The sequence below is a fragment of the Diceros bicornis genome, chromosome 17 (genome assembly GCF_020826845.1).
Source record: "Diceros bicornis minor isolate mBicDic1 chromosome 17, mDicBic1.mat.cur, whole genome shotgun sequence".
Taxonomy (NCBI): domain Eukaryota; kingdom Metazoa; phylum Chordata; class Mammalia; order Perissodactyla; family Rhinocerotidae; genus Diceros; species Diceros bicornis.
In genome coordinates, this window is record NC_080756.1 from 29,648,912 (window position 1) to 29,668,611 (window position 19,700).

General features: G+C 36.3%; 1 protein-coding gene across 1 annotated transcript in view; it reads left to right on the forward strand.

The window, feature by feature from the left end:
• Nucleotides 1–19,700, forward strand: part of CPNE8 (copine 8) — a 205,010-nt gene that overhangs the window by 64,560 nt on the left and 120,750 nt on the right. Inside the window, exon 6 of the mRNA XM_058558514.1 lies at nt 8,118–8,194. Coding sequence (XP_058414497.1) covers nt 8,118–8,194 — 77 coding nt within the window. The remainder of the gene's footprint in view (nt 1–8,117; nt 8,195–19,700) is intronic.

Genomic DNA, 19,700 nt, shown 5'->3' on the forward strand with positions numbered 1-19,700 from the left:
TATAGAGTTGGAACTTAATAAAGTCAACTAAAAAAAGTATAAATGGAGAAGAGAATAGGATAGAACCTTGGGGGAACTTCAGCATTTAGAAATTTGATAGAAGAAGATTAGCCAGAATTATTATCTTTAAAGGCTGGTCAGGACATGTCACTTTCCAGTTCAGACCCTCCAATGGCTTCCCTCCACACTTACTGTGGAATTCACAGTCTTTCAGGGGCCCCTGTCTCCCTCCTCTCCTTCCATTCTCTTCCTTGCTCATTCTGCTCTAGCCCCACTGACCCTCTTGCTTTTCCTTCAACAACCCAAATATATTCTTATCTCAGGGACTTTGTTTTTGCTTTTTCTCCTACCTGGAATACTTTTGTCCCAAATATTCACATGCTTGTCTCCTTCACATTATTCAGATTTCTACTAAATTGTCACTTACTGAGAGGCCTTGCCTGACTTTTCTGTGTAAAAGAGCTCTCCGTGTTTCTTCTGGTGCCTTTTCAGTAATAATTTTCTTTTTCTATGTTACATGCTTTCTGGACCTCATTAGATGATGAGAGCGAGCCTTATAAACAGATTTGAGCTAAAGTATTTATGACTGATGCTCTATAAGTGGATTGTGTTGCCATTTGCATTTTCAATAGGATCTTACATAATCTGTCTTAGACTTTGAGACAGAGATAAAGACAATGCCTGAGGTAGGTTTGATGACAGTATCTGCAGCACTCATTAAGTTATATTAGGTGAGATTGTTTGCAGGTTAAACTGGCTCTTACTTAGGCCCTAGTATTTAATAATGATATTGTGTAATACTATTATGGCATATTTAATATTATTACTTAATAATGTTATAATATATTTCATATTATTTAATAATAATATTTAGTAAGTTTTCTAATTATTTGGCCTGCTGACTGTCTCGTGATTTTTACTAGCAGGTAGAATATTTACTTATTTTCTGTTAGCGTCTTACATTTCTCACTTCTTTACTGATAAGAACTGGTATTATACAAAAAGTGATGTGCCTCAAGAAGGTAAATATTTTCCATAGATTTATTATATTTGTGAATAGTATAGCTTTATTTTAAAATCTATTTATTGTATGGTTTGCAAGTATTAAATATGTATGTTTGTGGATAATTTTAAAAAATTGGTTAATTTAGGTCATTGACCACCCACTTTGATGAAAAGCTTAATTTTCATTCAGTGTCTTATTTAACTGCTTTCATTTGGACTCTTAGCAAGCAAAAAAATACTTTGAAAATCTACAATTGTGCTGGGGGAAAAGAAAGAAATAAATTCAGCTTTAGAGAATAATTTTGAAATGGTATTTATTTAACTACTGATGTCTAAGTTTAGAACTTTTTATTAATCTCTTGGAAGTAAGATTGGCATTTTTGGTTTGTGAGATCTATCCATCCATTAAAAAGACAAATCCTTGCTTAAGGAAAAGAGTTTTATTATTATAGTGTCAAAACGTGAGAAACTGTTTCTACTAAAATATTGAATCCAGTTGTTTCATGTTGAGTTTGTCTTATTCCCAAAACAACGTATAGATGTGCTAACAACCATTAAGAAAGTAGGAGTCGTTACTGGAGCAAAGAAGCACCATGTTCCATTATTATAAATGATTGCCATATTAGGATATAGTGCATCATATAACTAAGTCACACCTCAGTCTTTATAGTTGATGTGATTAGTATGAATTAATTAAATACAAAGGAAGCCAGCAATATTAGCAGGGAGTACCAGCAATAGAATATTAGTAGATAATGCCAACAATAAAATTTCACAGGTAATACAAACTTCCTCACCAGTGTTTTTCCATGTGATTAAAATGTTATAAAAGCAAGAAGTTTTGTATCACTTATTTTCTCTTGCTCTTACTGGCTTAGCATGAATGTGCTTAGAGTCAGTTAAATGATCACAAGATGGGTAAAAACAATAAATGGAGGCAAATCGTCACTGTTATCAAGAAATTGGATGATTAACTCCTAAACAGTTGACTGCACCCAGTTACTGTGCTTTATGAAAACTTAGCTATCAATAAGCGCATTTAATATCTCTTAATTTAAATTATCTATTAATTAGAGATATTATATTTCAGATACTCATTGATCACTTTATACAGCAAGAAAGCCATTTAAAGATTTTCTTTGTAGACCTTTTAGAAGAAAGATGCCGCACCATTGAATGCTTATGAGATTGTTTATGATGATGCTAATGATAGACTACATGCATTGATTAGCGTTGTTATAGTATAGAAATCAGAAGTTTCACTTATGCCTCTTGTTTCATTATACCATTGTTTTAAAAATGTCATTCTTTTATTTATATGTGTTTATATGTATACTACAGTCATGCGTCACTTAACAACGGGAATATATTCTGAGAAATGTGTCCTTAGGTGATATTGTTATTGTGTGAACATCATAGAGTGTACTTAAATCAAGCACAAGAAGAAATGAGGCAATCAAGATACATGGTAAACACAAGATGTATGAGGCTGCTGCCAGAGTAACACGGCATACTGTTTTGCAGTAAACTTTTTTTTACAAGTAGAAAGAGTACACTATAAAATAACGATAAAAAGTATAGTATAGTAAATACATAAACCAGTAACATAGTCATTTATTATCATTATCAAGTATTATGTATTGCACATAATTGTTTGCACTATACTTTTATACGTCTGGTAGCACAATAGGTTTGTTTACACTAGCATCATCACAAACACATGAGTAATGCCTTGCACTACCACGATAGGGTGGCTACAAAGTCCCCAAGCAATAGAAATTTTTCAGCTCCATTATAATCTTATGGGACCACCATCGTATATGCGGTCTGTCATTGACTAAAACAATGTTGAAATGACTGAAACGTCATTATGTGGCACATGACTGTAAGATAAGTTAGTGTATAGGACACATTTGGATTTTCTAATGACATTTGAAATGAACATTTGTATTGACCATGCATGTAAAGTGGTTTTGGAAAAGAAAATATATAATTTATTCACATAATTGTAGTATCTCCAGTATTGGAATCTAGTGGCAAGTGGTAAGTTTTGCGTATGTAGTAATATCCTTTTAACTCCAAGGAAGTAGGAATGAGAGGGGAGGCATATATTTATTAGACACTTACCATGTTCCAAATATCTGTTCTAAGTGCTTTGCATACATTATCTTATTAAGTGCTTTGCATATATGACCTTATTTAGTTCTCTCAACAATTTAATATGTAGATATTATTTATTATGTCCATTTTATAGATTAGGATACTGAGGCATAGAGACATTAGCAAATGGTTCAGCCAGAATATAAGCACAGGCAGTATAGACCCTCATGATTCTCACTCTTAAGGAGTATGTTATATTGCTTTGCTAAATAAATAAAGGTATGTATATATGCATGCATGTATGTATGTATGTATGTAAAAGATCTTTTAAAAAGAATATATAGGAATCATTAATACTGGTACCTAGCATCAAGCAAGCAAACCAACAAACAAAACCACTTGGTAAATTACCTTTTTATATATGTGGAATTATTAAAGCACATAGCATTAATGTAATTTTCATGAATACAGATAAGTAGCTAGCTACAATATAATATAAAATGTAGATGGATGGAATTGATCAGTAAAAATTGGTACAAAAGAAATAATAAAGTAATAATTTTAAAGAAATTAGAATATTATCTTCATGCATACAGTTAAAGTAGACATTCCCCTGAATATTAACAGGGAAGAGAAGAGAAATCTAAATGTGTTTGTATAATAATCAGCTGGAATCTGATGGTATGGCAGTGTTTCCTTGGATTTTGAGCTGTGTTGTGCTAGTAATAAAACTAGATTTAGATTGTTATGGGAATAATCCAAACACTCCCTCTGATTTGCTAAGTTTTTTTAACTACTTACGCAATGTGAAACTCATGTTATTGTTATAATGCTTTGTCTTGCTATGCTCTCTGCTTTTTTCTTCTCACTGCTAGGTCTTTCAGCTTTAGTACCAGCACATTGGATTCAGGGTAATATTTGGGTACTTTTAAAGAGTGGTAGAATGCATCCTATGTACTAACAATACAGTTTATGTCCATTTGAACATATTTCAAAACTAAGTTCTATCTGTGTATTATTTAGATTATAAAGTAATATTTACTCATTTGACAACTATTTATCGATCCCATGGTCAGCTTTGGGAAAGCCCAATAGTTAATATGATTGAATAAATTGAAGCATTTCTTTACTACCAGCCACTCTAAACTAGATTTGGTCTATGTGTGTGTTAAGAGTTGTGGCAAGGTGCCTGGAATTATTACTGGAAATTCTATTATGACCTAATTATAAAGACTCATCAGCAGGAATACAGCACCGTAATAAGAAACAATAAAGCAGTTCGTGTTATAGCTAGTTTTTATTTCTGTCTTTATCTAACCACAGACCAAAATATCTAAAAATATCCACTAAAGGACACTAATTATACTACTACTATTGTGTAAAATGCATAGGAAATGTGAACCTTGAGATGACTGAAAAATGGATTCAGTAGAGCTTTCCAACACAGGGAGTAGTTGACAAATATTATGTGCTGATTTTTGCATTGTGAGTAGTGAATGCATTGCTTGATAGGGAATTCACAAACATAGCAGACGTGTAATAACTACGTAAATGCCATGAATATTTAGGGACAAAGTGTGCAATAACTGTAGAGATAACGTGTATAGATTCACACCATATCTTTTTGTTGCACATTTTATTGATTTTATTATTTTAATTTCTTTTTGGTCTGGAATGATGATATTTGTGTGTTCTCTGTTTGTTGATATGTGTCTATCCTAATATGGATATGCTCAATACTTCTGTTTTGTGTTCTTGAGTAGTTATAGCACAGAACAGCTTTTACTGAGACTTGTAACTCCATTGGCCAAATCGATTTAATATGTAGCATGTGCAGCTGCCCATCAATATCTGTATCCTTATTTCTTCTAGAAAAGAGTTCTAGAATCCCCCATATGAGTTTTTGCTGCTGACTCAGAAGAGCAATGAGATATTCCAAATCTTCAGTATTCAGCGCTAATTTTCTGCCATGAGACTTAGAGAAATTTAGGCTTTTTAACTCATAAACATACTTGTAAAGTCTGTTTTGAAATTGGGAAAGACATGTTATTATTAAGGATATTTCATTTAAATATGTCAAGGCTTTACCTTAAGTACTTTTTTACCTACTTGGAAGCAAAATTTAAAATGATTTGCAATTTCATGAAGGTATTGTCGTTCTGTCAGGCACCAAGTTCCAGATGCAGAATTATCTTCTGTCTCTCTCACTCTTCCTCTCCCCACCGCCCCGCACTCCACCATATGCAAGTACAGTTTACACCAAATCCTGTCACTTTTCTCTGCACTGTTCCCTACTGTTTGCTACAACTTTAGTTTGGGCTTTAACACTTGGCTTCTTATTAACTACTATCGCCTTCTGATTGATGTGGCTGCCACGTTATTTCCTCACTTCTCAGTCTATTCTACAAACTGGTACCTGAGTAATCTTCTGAATGTGCTATTCTAATGGTGTCCCTGCATTGCTGAAGGCTTTTGTTACCGTACAAATGGAGTTTTCCTACCCGATGCACATAAAATAAAGCCAATTATTACAGTATCAGCTTTTGGGAGAAGAAATGTAGCTTTATTTTGTGAGATCGATCTGCAAGGAGACAGGAGTGTATGCTCTCAGGTCTGTCTCCCCCATCCAGGGTTTGGTGCACAGTTTATGGGATGAAGGGCAGGGCGGTCCGAAGTATGGAGATAGATAATTGGAGGTAAGGAGAAGTGAGGTAATTAATGATCTGCGCAAGTGTAGTCCAGCTTCGTGCCTCTTCATAGGACACATGTTCACCAAACGGCAGCATTACCATGATCTGAGGGTGGAGTTTTTAGCTCCTTGACGTCAGAAAGGTCACTTGTCGAGCATTTGCTCAGGCCTAGTTGATGAGTTGGTGGTCTCAACAGGCCTGAACTGGACAAGGGGTCTCAGTTCCTAAAAAACCACTCTTAATTACTCTGTTGATAAGATGGGTGAGTTGAACTGGTCCTGGAGGGCCCGTGGTTACACTTCCGGTTCCTTGTGATTATCCTGAGGCAACTTTTTTGCCTAGCCAAGAGGGCCTTCCACAGTCTTGGCTCTTCATCTTCATTTCTGCCCTTTACTTGAGGCCTGCTGTTTTTTCATTACATTCTTGCCTGTAACTCTGATCTGTTCTCTAGGACTATGCAGAGGAGGAAAAATAATTTTCCCTCTACCCTTCTAGGTTTTTGGCTGAGACCCTGCTGTAATAAAAAAGATAGACTATCAGGGGAAAAACAAACAGAAGCTTAATAACATATATGCCTACTGTATGCATGGGAGATACCAAGGAAACATAAGTAACTCTCCAGAATGGCCCAAGCCATCACCTTAAGTACCATCTCCAGCTAAACACAAAAGAAGATGTTGGAGGATAGGGAGCCAGTTGTGGGAGATTTTGAAGCAAAACATAGTAAAGGAGGGTATGGTTGTTAGGCAGATTAAGTCTCTGCCTTCTCCAGTGATAAGAGTTTCTAGAGATTTAGAATCATCCTCCAGTTTCTAGTACAGGAGGGAGACACCCTTACAAATGGAGATTTCCTTTATAAAGTAAGTATCTCTTACGAAAGGGTAACTTCTAACTCGGTTTTCAGAGCTTCTCCTGTTTCTTAAAAATAATCAGCCTAAAATAATCCCTAAGTCAAAGAAGCATATTTTGAGGTGGCAAATTCTGCTCCCTTTCGACTAGAATGTCCAGCTCTCTTCTCTCCATGATCTGATTCCTACCTGGCTCTCAAGGCTTACTTCCTTTGGGAAAATATTTCCCTGACTATCCTAGTCTACAGTGGTACTTTTTTCCCTCATGAGACTTAGAGCACTGTCTCCTTCCCCTTTCTTTTCACTGAACCGCATAGTTTTTACTTTTGTGATTTGTTAGGCATTTTAAAATTTTATTTAGTAAAATCTAAAGCAACATTTTGTTTGCTGTCATTTCTCTGTCCATCATTCTTAGGGCTTCTCCTGGGCCAGTTGACTGTACAATTTAGGAAGATCTCCCACCTCCTGTAGGACAGATTGGAGTCACATACAGGCTAAACTAGAGAATGTGTCTCTCCCTGAAACACCTCCATATTTTCTTGACCCACATATCCAGATGATGTTGAAGCCCTTATTTTATTGGCATGTGAAGTTGCATTGTATTTATGGTCTTTAAATTCTTAGGCAGCATATCAATCTAGAATCAGAACATCTGGGTTGGTCCTGATTCTGCTATTTACTCACTGTCTAAAACATGGAAGACTTCCTAGATGATTAGTTTCTTTCTATGTGAAATGAAGTATTAATAACAGACTTCTCATTTTTCAAGGTTATTCTGAGTCTTGAAAATAAGGTTCATCTACTTGTGTGTTAATGAACTTTATAATGTATTATACTTAACACATTTTTAGGCACTTAATATGTGCTAATATTAACTCATGCAATAACTCATCGAACCCTCAAAACAACACTGTGAGGGGGACTAATACCTGTCACAGATGAGGAAATTGGAGAGCTTAATTAGTTGTCCACAGTCACAGGTAGTCAGTGGTGGTACTGCAGTAGACATGGGCAGTATGGCTGTGTGGCTCTGGACCCCAGTTGTGGCCATGACATCACATGCCCTCTCTGTAAGTATCGCTGGTATTTTTAGCCACCTCTGCTCTGTGCTGTCACGATTTGCCTCTTCAGCCAAAAGCTTAGTAGTTTCAGAGACGTCCAAACTCAAGTCAATTGTGCATTCAAATCCTGGAACTTTTTTCCATTGTCATTTTAATTTAAAAAAGAAAATAAATGCAATGTCTAAATACTCACAATAACAAGCCTGCTCTGTTATTAAAAAGATAAAGGGCTGTGGAAACTTAGAGGAAAATCACATGCTAATATTAGTGCATATTGAGCTTATTTTATTTATTATTGGAAGTTAGGGAATTCAGTATTTCAGCAATGAAAACAATGCAAATATGATGTACAAAATATATAGTGAAAAGACAGTTTGGGAACTTATGAGCTTTAATCCTTTTGTCTATTTTAGGACTTTCTGGGACAAGTGTTTTGTACATTGGGGGAGATTGTTGGTTCACAGGGAAGTCGCCTGGAAAAGCCAATAGTGTAAGTATTTTTTGATTCAGACAATGAAATGTTAACTCTTCAGTGTCTATTTTGGCAGTTTCGGATTGATGAATACATGGTTGTAGACCAAAAGTGGGTTTTAAAATCTTATTTGGGTTTTTTCTTCCAGCAAATAATTTTGACATGTTTGTAAAGGATAATTTATATGTTAGCTGTCATATGCCCTGCTACAAAATGTTCGCAAAATGAAATGAGCAGATTTAAATAAGAAAATGTGTTGTTTTCCTTTTGGTTGTGCTAGTAAGTCTTAGATTTAGTACTTTTTGCAAAAGGTTTTACTCCTTTGGGCCAGGGACTATATGTAGCACCCCTTTTATACCATACGTTTAATAAATGTATATTTAGTGATTGAGATTTTAATAGTAAATTTACTACAAAATTTGTCCGTAAGGAAGACAGTAAGTGTGTAAATATTAAGAGAAGGCAGTCGTGAAGAATTATAGCTTTCACCTTCATCTTCAATTCCTGAGCTCATGTTTCATTTTCAGATCAATTGCGTGGGATGATCCTGTTTTCTCCAGTTCCAAATAGGGTGGAAAACAAACTCTAGACATTTCCCCTGATCTTTTCCTCTCCTTGTCCTCCTTCTTCCCCCATCTTAATCTTGATTATATTTGGATTCAAATATAATCTGTTATATTTACTGTTTATAAAAATCAAAAGATCTAGGAAAAATACTAAGGCATTTGCAGAGCGAACCACAATGTCTAAAGGTTTGGGGAATATCGAAGTCTGTATCTTCACCAGTATTTTAAGAATCTCAGACTCACAAAATAAATGTTAAAACTCCACAAATCTATTCACCTTTGACATCAAACACTTGAAATGACTGAGACATCATTCTTACTTTAACTATGTAAAACTGAACTTTATACTTAATGTGTTCAGTGCTATGCACAAACTTCTTGGGCTAATAAGTCTATGCGTTCTAACTTCTTTGATTTAACTTGATTATCACAGAAAATTATTACCGAATGTCTATTTGAAAACTTTTCATATCAACTACCTTTCTTTTCTTGTGTAATTTGTTTTCACATTAGTATAGAGTTTGGAAATTTATGAGTCAAATGTATTTATGCTCACTTTAATAAGTAATTTGTATAGCAAATATAAATATTTTATTAAGTGTATATAATTCTCACTGCATTTTCTAGTCTAGTGACTTAGGCCCACGAGGATTTTTGGAAGATCACTAAATCTACCCTTTTTTTTTGCTGAAAAAAGAATCAATAATGTATACAATGCCACCTTAAGGATGCCTTTGACATTCTTTGAGAGAAAACAAAAGCAGTTAAAATATAGTATTTTTATTTCAGGGCAACAGAATAGAGATTTTTATGGAACTGGCACTCATTTTTAAATTGATAATTTTATTGGAAATTTTTCTCTGATGTTATTTTCTCCATGAAAGGAAGTCATAACTCTTATTTCAGAAAACTCTTAAATTGCATAAAATTTTTCCCAGTGGAAAAATCACCGTTATATTAGTCTGGAGACATGTCAAAAAGGTGATATTATATTGGTTGGGGTATGTGGTAAGTAGAATATAGTGTAAGATGTGGTCCTTGTTCAGCTGATTCAGCAGTTCTCACTAGACAAGACCAACGAAAACAAATTCATGCTAAAGGGTGAAGATACCTAGAGTAATGATTGGCAGAATATGTAAATGTTGGTAGTATTTGCTAGCAGTTGAGTCATGATCATTTTACATAATCAGAAAGGATGCAATGCCCTTTAGATTTTTCTTAGCTCCTGCTGAGGAGGGGGTAGCATAAATGAGGCAAAGCGTTGGAAACCTGTTCAGACAACGTGGAGATATTGTAACTACACGTTTTGCTACATCTATAGGATATTTTGTAATTTACGCAAGTTTATTAAAAGTGTTGATATTATATCTTTGTTATTGAAAAAGGTACAATTCATTCAATTTTTTAAAGTATATGTAACTAATCTTTTATTCAGCCATTGATGTTATTGGGCAATCTTTTCAGGCAAATAAACATTAAGAAAAGGGTTTAGAGGTGGGCTTATTGTTTGAGCAGTGAGAGATTTTTTTATTTTTCTAAGTAAGTTTAGCTAAGCAAGTGTTAGTTCTAAATGGGTAATGAAATGTAGGGCTTGGATGTAACAAAGAGATTGGTTACAAAAGAAAGAAACAAAGAAGAAAACTGTAAGAATTGCAGAATGGTGGCTTATTACATGAAGGAATTAAACTGAATACTTGAGATTAAGAGAACAAAGGAAAGAGATGAAAGGGAACTCAAATAGGAGATTAATAAAAAAAAAACAGGACAGTAAAACTGAAAGCAGTTAGCTTGCTAGTGGAAGGATATTTTGCATTTATTCATCAAAGCATCCAGTAATATATTCATGTGCTCTCACCAGAGCAGTTACTCCAACCCAGGTGAACGCTGGATTGGGAAAAAACCACTTTGTAGTCACTCACCCTCTTGCTTGAGAAAATATTGGCTTTCATTAAAAACTCTAGCTATGGAAGGCATGTGTCTAGAGGAAAGGGAGTAGTAGGTGGATTGAAGGACCAGGTCCACTGGGCTAAGCATGCTGTCTTGAGCTCTTGGAAGTTCAAGTGCTTTGAGAGAAGATGCAGCTTCTATTCAAATGGCATTTTACCCCCTTACCTCACCCTCAAATGAAAAGCAATCAAAACCATTCATACTCTTTCTTTGAAAAGGCATAATTGGGATGAGGAAGGGAGTGAAATATTGTTTGCATGGAATCTTTCTCTGCCCATAATGTTGAAATAGTCCTTTATAGCAGCTGGGCACTCTATGGATGCTTTCCGATTCCACACTCATCCCTGCTAACCCCTGCCCAGTGACATCCTTTTCCATGTACTTGATGTTTTGAACCAATCTAATGGACAGATGATGGGGAGAGATGGGAAGATTGGATGATATGCCACATTTCAGTGGAGGAGGGAATGGCTTTGGAAGAAAGGTTGGAGCCAGGGAGAATATTGTAGATGATGCAAGGTCAGGAAAGTGTTTTCTTCTTTGACAGGAAGCCTGATGACAAACACAAATTCTAAAGGTTCCAAGTTTTATCACATAATATATAAAAATAGTGGAATATGTGAAAGCATGGCAGAAATGATGAAGAAGTTCGCATTGGGGAAATAATATGTATTTAACAATGTAGCTCTTACATCCATAGCTCATAGTCCTTTTTACCTCCCCCTGCCCCTCTCCTCCCTTGTGAACCTGCCCTGGCCAGGGCTTAGCTATCTAGTTAAAGATAACATTGCAGGATGGTCAGTAAACATCCTACTGTTTTTCATGGTCTGTTTCTCATGGCTGCAGCTAGAAATAGAATTTGTACACTCTCCTGCTGCAGCCACTTTTGGCAATCTTGTTAAGCAGTCAGGAGATTTTCCCTATCTGGATGGGTATAGGCCTCGAAATTGCCACACAGGACATCTCGTGAGGCAGATAATGCATCTGTAATTAACAAAATTGACTCATCTTGAATTTAAGAAGTCTTTCTGTGTCCCAAATATTATTTATCTTAAATAGCATCATCCAAGTGATTTAATGCTTATTTATCAATTTGTTTTAGATTAGAGATTTATTTTCCAATTAGTTTCCCATTTATACTCTAAATTATTCAAAAATATTCCCTTGTTTTCTTCCCTTTAAATGGCCTAGTTTAAATTATTTTCCGTTAAGGTATTCAGAATAATTTCTTCTTAAAGGCCTCAGAGGTGGTCTTTTAAAAATGATGATATCTATAAAATTCAGATATTTAAAGCGAAGATACTAGAGCTTTAAATTATTTGTTATTAATCAAGCCTTTAAAAACTAAATTATGTTTATTACAAAGGAAAAATGGTTTCTTGTATATAGGTTCATGCCCTATTAAATAATCAGAATTTAAATTTAAACTCGTCTTTTTATTTTCTGTACTTCAGTTATTGTCACTTTTAAAAAATAGATTTTCTCGTTTTATTATGAGAATAAAAATTCTTTTAAAAATATTTTGTAGGAACTTGGTGAAATTTTTTGAAATTGATGATCAAGAATTTTGTTTACTTTTTAATAGCAGCTCAAGATTTTCACAATTTCCAACAGTCTGTTCTGTTGGATTCAAGTTTTGAGCAAACACATTTCTCATATCTTAATTCCATCTTACACTTTGGTCTTTTCCCTAACCCTCCTAAAATGAGTCTCGTGCTACTTAATTTGTCTGCAGCATTTACTGTGTCTTCCTATGACTCATCGGCTCATCTCTTTAGATTGTCTCATTATTATTTAGCATTATACTCATTCAGCAGTGTGTTTTCTCATGCTGTGAGATTGTATCCAATTTTCTGTGTGATGCTGTCAGAGAGTCTTATTTCTTCTATCTTTAGGGATCTCAGTGGTGGATTCAGCAAAGCCTTCCAAAATGCTAGAATCAGCACCAGTTTAAGAAAGATTGCCATTCTTTCCTCTGGGAGGAAAGTATTTATTATATTCATCAAGTAATAGACCTGTTTGTTCCTGTTACTCTCATCCAGGCCTGACTGGTTCTGTATGAAAGGATGGGGCAAGAAGGCAGGGACTGGTTGTGATTAGAAAGAAGATTGTTACTATGGGGAGGAGCGGGAACTCCAGGGGTAACTGAACCAGCTACTTTGGCTAAGGGGAAAGATTATGTTCTTTGTAGGCTGGCTATAGCAGCTTGTGATCTAGGCAGTCAGTAGTGTGAGAGGATAAAGGGAGGGATCCAAGAGGTATCAGTGAGTGTCCTGACAGGTGTGAAGAGTACAGGGACAGGGACTCAGAGGCAGATGGTAACTGGAAGACCAGCTTGCAGTTGTCTGATGGACACAGGAATCCCAACTCTGACATAGGGTTCAGGGATCCAGCCCAATGGGTGCCGAAGTCCAAGAGAACATGGGGAAATATGGGGAGAGGAACAAAGTAGAAAGGAAGCTTGGGAAGAAGGCAGAAGACCAAAATGGAAGAATAGGGCTTGAGGCAGAGCCTTAAAGCCTTGGCTTAAAGATCTAACTCAAATGTGGCCTTATCCTGAAAACTCTGTTGTGGCTGTGAGCGCATGTAGAGATCACGAGTCAGTGGGAGAAGGGAGAGGAGGAGCAGGAGGGATAGGAGAACAGTTAGTCTTGAAGGTGAGAAACATACAAATTTGCAATAAAGCAGCGCGTCTTTATTGTGCAGCTTTTCGCATGTGAAAATATCGTCAACTGTGGGGGAAACTTTGACCTTCAAAGGTGTCTTGACTTTATTAACTTCCCTGAAAATTAGATTGATGTTGTTATACTTTCCGGTTTATTTTATTAAAAAGAATGTTGAGCTGGGAATCAGAAGATGACGTTTTTAGTCTCATCTCTGCTACTAACTTGTAATATAATATTACAAAATTTACACATTTATATTGTATTTTTATCTCTGTGGGTCATATTTGTTATGAAGAATTTAGTCTGGAGATAAGTAAATAGCCACGTAATGGAGTTGATAGTACATGGGCTTCGGGGGCAGTCAGACCTGGGTTTCATAATTTATTAGGTGTATCATTTGAGCAAATTGCTTTAAATTCCTTAGCTCCAGTTTCCTCTCCTGAAACATATGAATAATACACTTTTAAAAGAGTCGCTGTAAGAAATAGCAATACTTTATATAATTGTCATGGAGAATACTGGAAATTAATAAACACTCAAATGGTGGTTTTTAATATCGTGTTGTTATTAAATGTAGCCAATATATTGTAGGAAAGACCTCTTAAATCAAATCACCTAATAATATCCTCCCTCCCCCCTTTCCTCCCTCACTCCCACCCTTTGTTCCTGTCTTTCTGTCTGTTTTTTTGTCTTTATTTTCCTTGGAGAATTGTTTAGCTAGGAGTTCAGCAAGCTTACATAAAGGGCAATTTTCAACCAAACTTGATTACATTTATTTAAAATAAGTGTAAACCAAATATAAATATTAAAAACTATTTTGTCTATTTTCAGTGTAGAGCTAAACAATCAAATTGGGGAAGTGAGTTAAATTTCTGCTTTTCATTAGGTTGGGTTTTCCAAGTGTACCTCGTTTTATTGTGCTTTGCAGATATTGTATTTTTACAAACTGAAGGTTTGTGGCAGCCCTGTGTAGAGAAAGTCTATTTATTGGTGCCATTGTTCCAACAGCATTTGCTTACTTTGTGTTTCTGTGTCACGTTTTGATAATTCTTGCAATATTTCAAACTTTTCCAGTATTATGATATTTGTTATGGTGAACTATGATCAGTGATCTTTGATGTTACTATTGTAATTGTTTTGGGCTGCCGTGAACCACACCCATATAAGTTGGCGAACTTAATATATAAATGTGTGTGTTCGACTGCGCCACTGACAGGCTGTTCCCCATCTGTCTCCCTCTCCTTGGGCCTCTCTGTTCCCTGACACAACAATATTGAAGTTAGACTAATTAATAACCTTACAATAATCTCTAAGTGTTCAAGTGAAAGGAAGAGTCGGCACGTCTCTCACTGTATATCAAAAGCTAGAAATGATTAAGCTTAGTGGGGATGGCATGTCGAAAGCTGAGATAGGCTGAGAGCTAGGCCTCTTGCGCCAAACAATTAGCCAAGTTGTGAATGCAAAGTAAAAGTTCTTAAAGGAAATTAAAAGTGCTACTCCAGTGAACACACAAATGATAAGAAGGCAAAACAGCCTTATTGCTGATATGGAGAAGGTTTTAGTGGTCGGAATAGAAGATCAAACCAGCCACAATATTCCTTTAAGCCAAAGCCTAATCCAAAACAAGGCTCTAACTCTCTTCAATTCTATGAAGGCTGAGAGAGGTGAGGAAGCTGCAGAAGAAAAATTTGAAGCTAGCAGAGGTTGGTTCATGAGGTTTAAAGAAAGAAGCCATCTCCATAGCATAAAAGTGCAAGGTGAAGCAGCAAGTGCTGATGTAGAAGCTGCAGCAAGGTATCCAGATCTGGCTAAGATAACTAATGAAGGTGGTTACACTAAACAACAGATTTTCAGTGTAGACAAACAGCCTTATATTGGAAGGAGATACCATCTAGGACTTTCATTAGCTAGAGAGGAGAAGTCAGTGCCTGGCTTTAGAGATTCTAAGGACAGGCTGACTCTTGTTAGGGGCTAATGCAGCTGATGACTTTAAGTTAATGCTCATTTACCATTCTGAAAATCCTATGGCCCTTAAGAATTATGGTAAATCTACTCTGCCTGTGCTCTATAAATGGAACAACAAAGCCTGGATGACAGCACATCTGTTTACAGCATGGTTTACTGAATATGTTAAGCCCACTGTTCAGAGCTACTGCTCAGAAAATAGATTCCTTTCAAACTCTTACTGCTCATTGACAATGCACCTAGTTGTCCAAGAGCTTTGATAGAGATGTACAGCGAGATTAATGTTGTTTTCATGGCTGCTAACGCAGCATCCATTCTGCAGCCCATGGATCAAGGAGTAAGTTCAACTTTCAAGTCTTATTATTTAAGAAGTACATTTCTAAAGGCTATAGCTGCCATACATGGTGATTCTTCTGATGGAATCACTCCATCCTCTCACGGATCTAGGCAAAGTAAATTGAAAACCTTCTGGAAAGGAGTCACCATTCTGTATGCCATTAAGAACATTCGTGATTCAGGGGAAGTCAAAATATCAACATTAACAGGAGTTTGGAAGAAGTTGATGTCAGCCCTCACAGATGACTTTAAGGGGTTCAAGACTTCAGTGGAGAAAGTAACTGCAGATGTGCTGGAAATAGCAAGAGAACTGGAATTAGACGTGAAGCCTGAAGATGTGACTGAATTGCTGCAATCTCATGATAAAACTTGAACAGATGAGGAGTCGCTCCTTATGGATGAGCAAAGAAAGTGGTTTCTTGAGATGGAATCTATTCCTGGTGAAGATGCTGTGAATATTGTTGAAATGACAAGAAAGGATTTAGAATATTACGTAAACTGAGTTGATGAAGCAGAGGCAGGGTTTGAGAGGACTGACTCCAATTTTTAAAGAAGTTCTTCTGTAGGTTAAATGCTATCAAATAGCATTGCATGCTACAGAGAAATGCTTTGTGAAAGGAAGACTCAATCAATGCAGCAGACGTTATTGTCTTATTTTAAGAAACTGCACAGCCACCCCAACCTTCAGCAACCACCACCCTGATCAGTCAGCAGCCATCACCATCGAAGCAAGATTATGACACGCTGAAGGGTCCCATGATGGTTAGCATTTTTTAGCAATCAAGTATGCTTTATTTAAGATATGTACATTGTTTTTTCAGACGTAATGCTATTGCACACTTAATAGACTACCGTTTAGTGTAAACATTACTTTTGTATGCACTGGGAAACCAGAAAATTCACTTGACTTGCTTTATTGAGATACTTGCTTTATTGTGGTGGTCCAGAACTGAACTCACAATATCTCTGAGGCATGCCTGTATAAGATAGTGTTATTATTTTGTTGGAAATGTCCTGAATTTCTAAAGCTTTGGGCCTGTGTTCATATGTAATTGCAAAATGTAATCTAGAGTTCAGTATCACTTAAAAATTATTTTTCTCTCTTTTGCAAAGATCACATAGATGTGAATACATATTAGTAATTCTCCTGTGATGCCACATGTTAAAAATTGACCCACTGATTGCATCTTAGAGAGGTGTTAGATGCTTCATGGACCTAGAGAAAAGCATTTATCTACCTCTGGGAGAGCCCCAAATGAAAAATTGTGTTTTCTCTAAAGGCCAAGAGTAGAGGGAATTTCAGTACATTTCCTTCTGTATCTTGCACAAGGTTATGAGTCTTCCATATAACGGAAATTTAATAAATGTTATGCTGGACCACTTTCTTACATTCATTCATGGATCTGACCTCATTTTCTGGAAGGATTTGCGAGGTTTAATTGTTTTAACCCAAATAAGCAGACTGTATACAGCTGCAAGCTCCCACCCTTCTGCTCTACTCAGAAATTCCAGTGGTTATAGCTATAGGCCCATAGATGAAGAACTCTTCTTGATAGAAAGGCTTGTAAAGGATATGGCCAGTCATGAGAGATATAGGTAAGATAAATAAATTTTTCTCAAAATAGCCCTTAATGTCATCATCAGAGACAAGCCTTAGAATGGTTGATCTGTTGTTCTGATTTAGATGTTAGATTTCCTGTTCTATGACGCTTATGTGCAAGTAACTCCATAGGAACCCCAGTTTAAGAAGGAAAAACAAAAGGCAAAATCATTTTATGTCAGTGCTTACAGTATAGACTATATTGCTGACTAGATTTGTTTACTTTTCTGTCAGACAAGCTGAGTGTAGTAGAGGTCTTAGAGATTCTTTATTATTTCTTTTAATTCACTTAATTCAACAAATCTTTACTGAGAATACATTATGGACCAGAAACTGTTAGCCACTGGGTATACAATTATGAAAACACAGAGTCGTTCCTGTCTTCGTTGAGTTTACCATCTATTCATTAAATGAATAATCACACAATTAAATATAATTACATGTTAATATAAACCCTATGAAGATTAGAGGACTGGCTTAGACTGGAATATATAGGCCATTTTTAGTATTTGAATTTTATGCTAAATGCAGTGGGAAAATTCATGATTTTTGTTCGAAGAGGTTCATTCACTTCTGTATGGAGAATGGTTGTGGGTAGTTAACAGAAAGATCAGTAAGTTAATTACTGTTGAAATAATCCTGTTCAAAGGATGAGAAGAATTGGGCTGATTAAAAATATATTTTGAGGGGCCAGCCCCATGGCGTAGCGGTTAGGTGCACGTGCTCCGCTGCTGGTGACCTGGGTTCGGATCCCGGGCACACGCCGAGGCATCGCTTGTCAGGCCATGCTGTGGCAGCATCCCACACAAAGTGGAAGAGGATGGGCACGGATGTTAGCCCAGGGCCAGTCTTCTTCAGCAAAAAAAAGGAGGATTGGCGTGGATGTTAGCTCAGGGCTGATCTTCCTCACACACACACACACAAAATATGTTTTGAAAGTTTATTTCACAAAGATTGGTGGTAGGCTGGTAGTCTTGGTTGAAGATTTCAAGAATGACTTTCAGATTTCTTACACAAGTAACTGGGTGGATGGATGTACTGTATTCTAAGGTGAAGATCATCCATTTCTGAGTTTGCCACAAGTGATCATAAGCTTTAGGAGTAGATGAGTCATTCTATCCTTGTATTGCAGATGCTGGTGTTTACCCGGAGTATAAACCTTTGCAACATTTTTTTTGTTTGTATTTGCCTAAATTCCTTGGTTGGGTTGAAAAATGGTAGAAAAACCTAACTGAAAGAAAGAAATGAATAAGGCATGATCTGCGTTGTTTTGGAAGATGGGTTCTAAATTAAATAGTACCTACTTTTATTAAATAAACATTCCTAGTTTCACTTAGTTTAAATATCAGATGAGTTTCTAAAGGGTTAGAACCTTTTTTATAGACAATGTTTAGAAATCACGTTGGGGTAAAATCTTGCAGAGAGACTGCAATTTTCTCTACAGTGAAATTCATTGCTCCTTTCTTCTTTCTCTCCTCCTGTGTATGGCATAATTTGCTGATTCTGAGATTCAAAATACAGGCTAGGAATATTAGTTCTATAGTTAAGCAAACTAGTAGGTGAGAAAAGACTTTTATGGGCCAACCTTAGAATAAGCATCTTGGTCTGAGCTCTTACTCACTGTCGAGATGAATGTTTGTTCCAAACATTTGGGGATCGTCTCTGCTCCTATACTTACACTCAACTGGTTCTTTGTCTTCTAAGCAAGTGAAAGGGAGCAGTGAATGATTTTTTAAAATAATACCAGCAGCTAACTTGATTGAGTTCTCATAATGTGTTAGTTGCTATTCTACCTGCTTTACACATAGTAACTTCTTTAATCCTCATAGCATCATTATGTGGTAGGTGGACATTGTTATTATCCCCGTTCATCAGTGGAAGAAACCGAGACAAGGACTCAGGAGAAACCAGCTTCAAATAGGGTTGTTTGGCTTCTGAGCCCATATGCTTAACGACAGCACCATATTGCCTTCAATAAATGAATATGTTTATGTACAGCTTTGAAAGAAAATTTAAATTTTTATTATATTCCATTTTAGTAATACAAAAGTATTTACTTAAAAGTCAAGAACATCTCTGGATGGTGAGAAGAGCTTTCAAGGGACATCCATTCTGACTAAGGTCATTTCAAGGATGAGATTCCTTCTAATTATCTCTTCCCCATCCAACTCCTCCTCAGGCACAGTCCAGTGTCCCACTGTTTCCTGAGGTAAATAGTGCTTATCTCCTCAAAAGTTTCCGCTTCTTGCGTCCATCTTGGGTCATGAACACTCAGCTTCTATGGGCTACTCCAGGCTTCCGTAGGATGTGCACTGAGACTCTGCTCTTCCCTGTGATTACTGAGAAGACAGCAATACCCTCTAAGTAAGGAGACATATGACTTTCCAGGGCCAGCCAGGTATGTCCAGGGGGCTTGCAGCCGCTCTTTCTGCGGTCAACTAAGA